The sequence below is a fragment of the Strigops habroptila genome, chromosome 8, assembly GCF_004027225.2.
Source record: "Strigops habroptila isolate Jane chromosome 8, bStrHab1.2.pri, whole genome shotgun sequence".
NCBI classification, from domain to species: Eukaryota; Metazoa; Chordata; class Aves; order Psittaciformes; family Psittacidae; genus Strigops; species Strigops habroptila.
The window spans coordinates 9,591,651-9,601,715 of record NC_044284.2 but is presented as its reverse complement, the minus strand read 5'-3'; the positions used below and the strand labels follow the sequence as shown (position 1 = coordinate 9,601,715).

The following is a 10,065-nucleotide window of genomic DNA, read 5'->3' as shown; positions in this document are numbered from 1 at the left end:
GTGTACAGTCTGGTGTACTCTTTCCCATCAGTTTGAAGGGTAAGTTGAGGATAAAGAATGAATCAGTAGAGCTTCACAGTGCCCGCATCCTCCCCAGTGTGATTTTGGATGCTGTGCAAGTCCCGAGTGGATGAATTTTGAAACCTTTGTTTAGAGAGAGTTTGTTTTCAAGAAACTCCATGGCCAGGTTTGTAAGGGAAAAGGGAAAAAACATTTTACAGACAGTCGGAGCTCTCGTAAACGGTGTCACTGGGTGGGAGCTGAGGTCCTGGGGAAGCCCACCTTTTCCTGACACCTGGTGGCACTTTCTCGACGAAGGACTCATGGCTGCACAGGTAATTTGCATGGAGATGTCATGCTCTGTACGGCCTGCAGAGGTGCCGCTGCACAGGCTGCTCCCAGAGAAGGGGACTCACTGGTTCATTCTGTCTCCGATGCAAGAAAACTTCTGAAAGGATTGTGTTTTTTCTCTAAACTGTTGAATATTCGAAGTTCAGTCGGAGGCTCTGTGCTGATGAAAGCTGGTCCAGGTCACCTAAAGATGCAGGATGCTGGTACAAGCTTCTTGCCTTGCCTCCCCACAGCAGGCAGCTGTGATGGGCAGGTACTGCCTGCTCATGGCTGTAAGGGGGGTTAGTTACCTTGGCTGTTTCGCAGTGGAACCTTACTGAGAAAGTAAAGTGGGAGGACTTTTGAAATAGCAGTATGTGTCCCTTTTGGGTGATTGCACGCTGTGAGAAGGTGGTTGGATCTCTCAGGCGACCTCAGCACCGGATGGTTGCACTTACAAACTAACTATAATCATTTCTGCTTGCCAGAGAATCAAAAGGAAAAAGAAACAAAGCAGATTTGCAAAAGGCAAAGTGGATCCCTCAGCTGTTTCATTTTTCTCCTGCGCGCAGGTAAGTCGTCAAGCTCCCCCTGAGCGCTGTTTGTTTAATGACTAAAAAGAAAGCACTTCATGTCACTCCAAAGGGTAAATATCTAAAGTTATGGATTAACTAAGTTCCAGCAGAGCTCATGGCGGAAGAATAGATCTCGCTGATTCGCACAGAATAAAGCAGTAAGTGCTTCAAAAGTATTGTATCCTTTGGGATTTCACAGTACCGCTTGCTTTAATGAAGTGTAAAGCTTGTCAAAATGTGACAAGGGGAGGATGTCGGGGCATACAAGAAGTGTTCTGGGAGAGCTGCTGATGGGTTAAAAGGCTCTAACAAACCAGTCTGGAGGGCCTCCAGTGAATGGCTGCTTTAGAGCTGGAATCACAGAAAGTCACAGCAGAACACAGCACTAAGTGAGGTGAGGTAGCTGAGCGCTCTGACTAGAAACTAACTGCAGCATGGGGGTCATGCTGCAGCTCAGCAGTGAGTTCCCCTTCACACCTACCTCCTTTTCTTTAGGTGACTCCTGCTGCAGTATGTGGAAGTTTGTCACCATAGGGGTGCTGCTGGCTGCCCTCTCTTCACGAGTATGTAGTACCTCAAGTAAGTTTTCATTTTAGAGATACCCTTCACCCTTTTCCAGGTGCTGCAAGTGCATTTCCTGCTCTTCTGTCAGTCCCAGAGAGTGGCTGGAATCATTTCCATTGTGGGGGGTTGAATTCCTCTGGCAAAGGTTGACAGACCCAGTGCTGCGCCATGTGGGCTGCCTAGTCACAGCCCTCATGAGCCCTGCTAGCTGAGTACCACAGAGCAGAGGCTGAAGCTTGCTTCTGCAACACAAAACTGACAGCCTGTGTTTTCTAGGGCAGGCTCTCCTGCTACGCTTGGGAGGGGCTATTGCGCTGGTAAATGTCCCTTGGGAAGGACCAGTTCCAGTTTTCAGCCATCTCTTTGCTTTGTGCTTTCACACATTTGCTGCCAGTATTTTACAGCACTAGAGATGCAAACCAGGTCCTGAAAATCCAGAAGCGTGCAAACTCTTTTCTGGAGGAGCTCAAACCGGGCTCTGTGGAGCGTGAGTGCATTGAGGAGCGGTGTGACTTTGAGGAGGCCAGTGAGATATTTGAAACCAAGGAAGCAACAGTAAGTTTTGGGGTTTTTTTAAGGATGAATGTGGGATTTAACCAATCAATTGTTTACTCAAGTATTTCAGTGCAGGGCACAGGAGATCTTGCTGTCAGCACTGAACATGCATGGCTCCTGACTTTTAAGATGTAGGCATGATTTGAATGTTGTTGTATTACAGTAATTGTCACGTTACCACCTGTATGGCCTACAAAACTTGGCTGCTCATGCATGTCCCACCTGACCCAGTTGTGAGGTTTAGGTCCTAGCCAGGTAAACCCAATCCCTGTTTGACCTAGTTGGCTGTTCTTGCTGCCACTGACTTTTTCCCAGTCCTTTTCCCTCTGTAGTCAATTAGCCATTCCTGGCTGCCTTTCACTGTATCTCCAAAGTCTCCCACCTGTGCCTCACAAACATTTCTGTTATCACTAGGTTCTCCCTCCTTCTCCAAACCTCATATTTTCAATTGGACACTATCTTTATTGTCAGCATTGCTGATTCCTGCCCCTTTCCACACATAATTGTTGTGTTGGCTTGGACTTTTTCTTACTTTTCTTACTAAGCAGAGTAGGCTCACGACATAGGATGAATCAGTCCTTGCTGTCCCTCAGACCTTAGAGTGAAGTAGGGTCTGTCTTCACGATGCCCATGTTTTGTCTAACTGGGCATAAATGAATTGTGCATTCAACAGTGCAAGTGACTGGCAGTAAGTGGCAGGAAAACAGGGAATCTCTGGGGATATTGAGGGGTTGTGGTGCTGGTGGGTCTGCAAGCACCACCAGCTTGCATCTGTGCTGAATACAGGCAATACATGAATGACTGGGTGGGCCAGTTCAGTTCGTAGTGCCAGTCACGAAGAATGAGACCAATGCTGTTGACTGGGGTGCTGTGCTCTGTTGGCCAAGACCATGATACACTTTAAATCCATTGCTTGTTTAAAGTCTGCTTCTAGCTTTAATGTCAGTTTTGTTTCTCCACAGAGAGATTTTTGGAGCAAGTACGTAGGTAAGTAAAAGACATTCCTAATCACTTCTCCATGTTTCCTCAATAGTAACTGGTACTCAGCCTTCCTGCTTCCATGTATCACACACTGATTCCAACTCTCATTCTCTTTTATATGGGGTGTGCAAAGAATGTTTTCCTGTTCTATCATACAAGCAACCTTCCTAAAAAACTTGAGGTGCCCATCATCAGTCCCTGGAGCTAAGGCATGGTCAGTGCACTCCACTCACCCTGAAGCTGTAATTCAGAACCCAAACAAACACCCTTGTCTCTGGGCTAGAGCCATAGAGGTAGCACAGTGTGAGGAACCATGGGTGATGCTTGGGAATCTTGGGGGTGTCTGTTCATGTTAATGCTTGATCTGTGAGCTCTCTGTGATTCAGGGACTTGAGTTTTCCTGCCTCTGTTTCAGATGGAGATCAGTGTGACCCACAGCCTTGTTCCAATGGGATTTGCAAGGACAATATTGGAAAATTTTCCTGCATCTGTAACAAAGGCTGGGAGGGCGTTTTGTGCAATTATGGTAATGCTGCCTTTAATCCTCTATAAAATAACATTCTTTGTGGCAGGGATCTCTGTGTAATAGGGATTGATTTTCATTATCACACAGTGTACTTGCTTTCTTTTCTAATTGTGGTTTCCTTTTTGCTTCCTGATGTGGCAAAAGGATTATCTATTCTTATCTAAAACAAAATGAACTTTGTGTTGCCATGGGAGAGGTTTGGAGATCTGAGATACCTAAATTTCACAAAAATACTGGAAGTAGTTCTATAAAGTAGGGTTTTCAGTTACTTTAGAACTGTCAGCCCAAGGATGATGGTGGAGGTTATTATAATACAGGGAGAAACCAATCCACTGCAAATATTTGACTGTCATTACTGTGACAGTTTCTTCCTTGCACAAAAGCTGGGTAGTGTATTCAGTGATGAGTGTGTGTGTCATGTATCAACACTTTGCCCCGTCTGACTTGCACTCAGTGACAATGAATTGCCTGTTCTCCAATTTACCTGCCCCGACAGCAATCTGTTTTCTCCATCTCCCCACTGCTGCCTTCTGGACCATGGTCTCTTTGCTGTCTCAGTGCCGTTAAAGCCCACAGCTGTCATCCCAAGTCCAATGTCAGCTGTTGCTCACTTGAATCGTGATGTCGTTTTGCTACTTTACCCTCCTGTGACTCTTTGGCTTTCCAACTTCTCATCTCTCTCTTGGTCTCCATTTCTTCTGCAGAAGTCAAGTACACCAACTGTTCTGTCAACAATGGAGGATGTGAGCATTTCTGTACGGATGACCCTGCCAACCAGTACCGCACTTGCAGTTGTGCCTCTGGGTATCAGTTGATGAATGACCATACCATGTGCAAGCCTGTAGGTAAGAGGAGGATGTTTGTAGTCCAGATTTGACAGAGGATTATTCAAACAAGAAATAAAGAGGGTTTTATGAGAGAATTGTCTGCAGTGCACTTTGTACTAGTTTTCAAAACATCCATTCCATGCAAAGCAACTCTGTGCCTGCATTTCCCAACTCCATACCCACTTTATGGCCTTTAATCTGTGTTTGCCTCATGGAGACATACAGGGGAATCAGGAAACTGCCTCCTTTGCAAAGCATTTAGGGAATTCTGTGGAGCCACTGAACAGTATTGCCTAGGTCAGAGAATGCTTTAGAAGTTTTGTATTGGGTGATCTGGTCTTTGCTAGTTAACTTCTCTGCATCTCCTGTAGTGGAGTTCCCCTGTGGAAGAGTGAAAACGGACTACATTGAAGCCAAAGGAGGATTCAATATTCGTCTCATTGAGGGAAGAATAGGAAGAAGGGGAGACAGCCCTTGGCAGGTAAGGAGAAAGGAGTTTTTACCACAAGTGGCTCGGGCTCTTCCCAAACAGCTTTGCCTGCCTAGCTGCTTCAGAAAGCCTCCTACATTACTAGTGGTAGTGTCACATGAAGCTAAGATTCCCTTAGTTTAGCTCTTTCAAAAGCAACCTGTAAGTGGGAGTAACAGGAAAAGTTATCTTGGACTCTTGACGTTTTTTTTTAACCTTGCCTTGCCAACAATGTCAGGAGAGAAGATAGTGATGACACTTAACTACTCTGTGGCTCCATCCTGGCAAAGGCCACTTAATCACTGCAGCTCCTGCTACTGTTACAACCTTACAGCAGGCGTGTGAGGTAGCCTTCTCCCCTTTCTGCATTGATCTGTTTTTATAAGCTTCATCTGAAATAAATTCAAGTTAGCAGATTTAATCAGCAAAATATGCCCATAGCTTTACAGAGCGGGTTGGACATTACAGAGAAAGGAGAAACCTTGCAGAGCTTATCGTGAAACTAAGTGAATGCATATAATCAGGGCCTGGCTCTCTTCGACATTAAAGGCCCTTTTACACCACAGCATGCATGTTGGAGCCTGAGATGTCACACTGTCTCTGACATGTGCTATGGACCCAAGAGTAATCTCCTCATTTGAGCTCTGTGTTTCAAAGCTTGGAAGTACCAAAATGTTTCTTTGCAGTGTCCAGCATCATTCATGCTGATTGGGATGAAGCCAGTCCTCATTCAGGAAGAATGTTCAGAATTTTATTGTAGGTGTTCCACAGAGTCCTTATTGTGCTTTTGTCCCACTGTAGAGCTTTGGCTGCAATGAATGTGACATTGGTGCTTGATGCATCTGGGTATTTTGCAGCCACAAAGAAGAATGTGTACAATATGTTGTGAGCCATGCTCCATGCAGTGTCAGAACTCCCTTTTTCTTTCATTTCAGATTATGCTGCAAAATAGCAAAGGGAATTTCCTGTGTGGAGGTGTTCTTATCCATCCATCCTGGGTCCTGACAGCAGCACACTGCACTGAGACAGAAGATGGGCTCAAAGTAAGACTTGGTATGGAAAAAAAGTCTGTCACTGTGGTTTTTTAACTATAATTGTTTCATTCCCATGGTTTATCAACTCAGGAGAAAGATTAGCAGGTTGTGAAGACAAAAATCCTTCTTGGCTATAGGAGTAGGTTGTCTGGGAAGTACTTAGTGTGCCCCTTAGCACAAAATAAAAAAGCTTAGTAAAAATCTCATTTCATTTGAGCCACTATCAGCCTTACTGTGGAAGTGAGCTGATGTCTCCTGAGCATGGCTGCTTGTCTGTAAAGTAGAAAAACTTGGTCTCTTCTGCTCGTGTTTTTCTGGTGATAAAAGTATTCAAGGTCATCCCAATAGCAAAAAAGAAAAGTCCTGATCCCAGGAAGAGAATGTCACAGTGCCTCTTGCTGCCTTTTCATACATTTGAACATCATTAAGAGAGTTTCAGTAGCGAAGTGCTGCAGAATGGCAGCACTGCCTTTACTGGCAGTGCTGCTTTTAAGCGTGAGAAGATCTATGTCAAGTACAGTATTGCTCTGTTCAGTATTGGTTTATTGTTCTAGTCACACCTAAGTAGATTTTTTTATTACTGTTTTCTATCTAGCATTGGTGACAGGCATAACAGCTCAACTGTGTTCTTTCTCTGTTAGTGAAAAGATAGGTTGTTCCCAGTAATTGTGGAAAATCTTGCAATTATATTGTCTCTATATGTAGTCTTGGATAGACATTGTCTGTGTGCATGTTCTGTATAGACTGGATGTGCAGATGTTTGAGAACAAAGACAATAAGGCACAGACGGATGGATGTGTTTATGGACATCCTCTGTTGTTAAAGGATGAATGGAAAAGCATGCAATATAGCCTTGGGTCCTCTTAGTGCCAAAATATCCACCTTTTTCACAGAGGGACATGAAAGCAGAAATGCATGTGGTAGTCTGGAGATGTGCATACAGACTACACATCTCCAAGCACTTCCAGTTACTAGCAAGTAAATTTTTTCCGTTCTAAGCGATTGCCAATATGTATGTTTAGTTTTAGTGAGACCCAAGAAGAAGAATCCTGTGCAATTTACTCGGTAAAGGATCTTGGAATGTTTTAGGGGAAAAGCTACTGTCAGATGTCATGTTTGAATGCTCTGCAGTGCTAGATGTAGCTTTGAGTGTAACTTGAAAGGAGAAGTCAGCAGGAGAACGGTAACTAGGGAAAATATTGAGACTGCACTTAAATTATTCCAACCTGGCCCCATACTGCAGGTCTTGGTAGAGATCTGTGGGGTCTGACAAGCTTTCAGCTGGGATAGCCATGCCCAGAGATCTCTGCAGAAAAGAAAGAAAGGTGGGATCTGTCAGGAGAGTCCTGTGCTAGCCAAATGCAAAGTGATTGTCAGTGAGTGAAGAAAAGTGTCAGCACTTGAGAGCCCTAATTTGAGAAGATATTTTTTTATTGGCTTAAATAAAAGTCAAGAGACATCTCTCACATAAATCTGGAGTGAGTTTACAGAGTAATTTATAGTGTAAGGGTGATCAGCAGTAGGGGCTTGAATTTCACTCTCCTAGCTGCCCAAAAGACCTTCCTTATCAGTAGGGGAAGAGCAAGTGTGTGGCCATGGAGTGAGAGTTGGGATGTATGAGAGGAGAACCCCTCTCATTCATTCTTGAGCAATATTACTGTGGTGGGATGGAAATCACAGAAGGGCCCTTCACTGGGGTATTGGGGTAGGTGTGTGCAGGACTGAGATGACCACAGGCTGAGGCTTCACCAAAGAGAAGAGATTCTCCTCCAGATGATACTCCAGGTCAAGCAGAAGGGAACCTTTTTAAGACCCACATGGTTGTCCTTTTAAATATATCTTCTGGGAATTTTATTGCCACCAAAAAAAGCAGTTCTCATCAGAAAAATGTGTGTTCTAAAACCTGGAGACATCTAGTGAGGTACATGGAACAGAGTTTGTAATGAAGACCCTGCCATGTCTGAGGGGGGCAGGTATGAGCTCCATGACAGTAATGAATGTTCAGTTCATACTGAGCCTGCTGAGGTGATGCTCAACCTGCCTCTGTCAGGGTGGGATACCCAGCACTGTTCTGGACTCGGCCCGTTGTAGCACTCTGCTTGCCATCCATAAGAGCAAAACTGGAGAGGAAGCTCACAGCTGGCTTTGCACTCAAGCAATATTCTTGCAGACAATTATGTGGCTTTTTAGTTTCTGAAATTAAAAGTTAGCTCTCCAAATAGCTGAAGTTCTGGAAGATGGATTTGAGAACAACCCTATTTCCCTGTTCATGTCTCTTGTTCCTGAATCTCCAGCTTAAGAGCATGCAGTAGTCTGTTCACAAAAGTCAGAGCAACTTGGCTGTAGAGTTTGTATCTAGAGGGATTCAAGTAAGACTGAAAGAAGGCAAGGGTTAATGAGGGACTGAGGGACCAAATTTAAGGGTTAGTATTGTGAAGCGACACCTTTGAAAAGGTGATGATAAAGAGCAACTTCCAACTCACCTATAGTGAGACCGAGGGGGAAAGCACACTTCTGTCACACACATGCAGCCTGGGCAGAGGTAAGGTGTCAGCCTCAATGTCCTGCCACCTCGTGCTTGGATGTGTGCCTGCCTGCAGCTCAGATGTGCATTATGGACACTTCTCTGAAGAAGTGTTTTTATCTAGTACATACTGAAGTAGGCCTCAATATGAAGCTTAAATTAACCAACAGCACAGTTCAGAAATGTGACAGCCACTGATAATTATTTTTGAGGCTGTCTCTTCACAGCATGTTGAAGAGGTCTGTCTCTGTCTTTTGCAGTGTACCACAAATGACTTGTTTGTGCCTTTCTGGCCCTTTTCAGCTTAGTTTCCTGCTTAGTGTTCCATAACTGCTTGGCCCACAAAGTAGCCATGATCATGTAGCACAAATAACAACTGAGAAGTCTTAATTAGTCAAAAATTACTAAATCTTGCCAACAGAGGCAAGATTTCAGAAAGGAATAGCCTTACCAGTCAGTCATCTTTATAAACCCTGAAGTTCAATCATTCAGGCACTGGTTATACAGCATAAAGCTCGTGTACTGCTGAAATGTCTTGCTTTGCTGTATGCTTGTTCTCCCAGCTGTTAATACTGACTCCAACAAGACTGTTTTCCTCCTGAAGAAGATCTCTCAAGTGGCATAAATGTACTGTGATATGAATGCAACAGGGCACTTCAGTTTCTCAACTGATAACCATAGCTCTAGGGTACTAAAATTCAATTAGTACCATATGTATTCATGATTTAGGTAAATATTGGAAGTTCACAGATTTGTCCATCTAATACAAACACTGTTAACCTGTAACAGAAATGAACAAGTGTCTATATTGCAGGGGAAGTAAAAATGTGAAGTACAGTCCTAAAGCCCAGTGTAATCCAGATGCTTTGGTGTTCAAGGTGAAGGAAGGTTCAGTAGCATCTGTCATCTTCTTGTTTGCTCTTCTGCTCTTCCAGGTAAATTCCACCGTCTCCGTGTTGAGGCAGATGAGCAAACCATTTGGGTTGATAAGTACGTGAACCACGAGAACTACACCAAGGAGACCTCTGATAATGACATAGCCATGCTGCACTTGGCTGAGCCCGTGATGTATAACAAATACGCGCTCCCTATCTGCCTTCCCACCCGCGACCTGGCAGAGCAGGAGCTGACGACAAGTGGGAAGCAGATGGTGGTAACTGGCTGGGGCAGCACAAGTGATGTTAAAACCAATTACTCTACTTTCCTCAGTTATATCCAAATCCCCATGGTTCCCCGGAACGAGTGTGCCCAGGCGATGAGATTTGCTATCTCTGACAACATGCTGTGTGCTGGGAGCTTAGGAGACAGAAAAGATTCCTGCAGTGGGGACAGTGGCGGCCCTATGATCACTAAGTATAAGGATACTTGGTTTTTGGTAGGACTGGTGAGCTGGGGCGAAGGCTGTGGGAGAAAGGAGAAGTTTGGAGTCTACACCAAAGTTAGTCAGTATCTTGAGTGGATCCAGCACCACATAGATAAGATGTCAGCTTCTTGGCAGGGTTGATTCTGATACTGAGAGTCTGGAATGTTGTGGCTATGCGCTATTGACAGTGTGCAGTGTAATGTACTGTCAGATCTTCAGTATTAAATACGGAGTATATGTTAACCTGGTGTACTGTTTTCCTTGGTACCTGTTTTATGCCTTTTTTTTTTTCCTTTTTTACTTAGTTTATACTGGTT

At 44.3% G+C, this 10,065-nt stretch overlaps 1 protein-coding gene across 1 annotated transcript; it reads left to right on the top strand.

Annotated features, from left to right (window-relative positions):
- Nucleotides 1-384: 384 nt before the first annotated feature.
- Nucleotides 385-9,991, top strand: PROC (protein C, inactivator of coagulation factors Va and VIIIa). Its single transcript, XM_030495984.1, has 9 exons — nt 385-1,063; nt 1,401-1,484; nt 1,864-2,024; nt 2,987-3,011; nt 3,421-3,531; nt 4,236-4,376; nt 4,730-4,839; nt 5,763-5,880; nt 9,321-9,991. Exons 2-9 carry the CDS (start codon nt 1,418-1,420, stop codon nt 9,887-9,889), a joined length of 1,302 nt encoding a protein of 433 aa, XP_030351844.1. The 5' UTR covers nt 385-1,063; nt 1,401-1,417; the 3' UTR covers nt 9,890-9,991.
- Nucleotides 9,992-10,065: the final 74 nt, after the last annotated feature.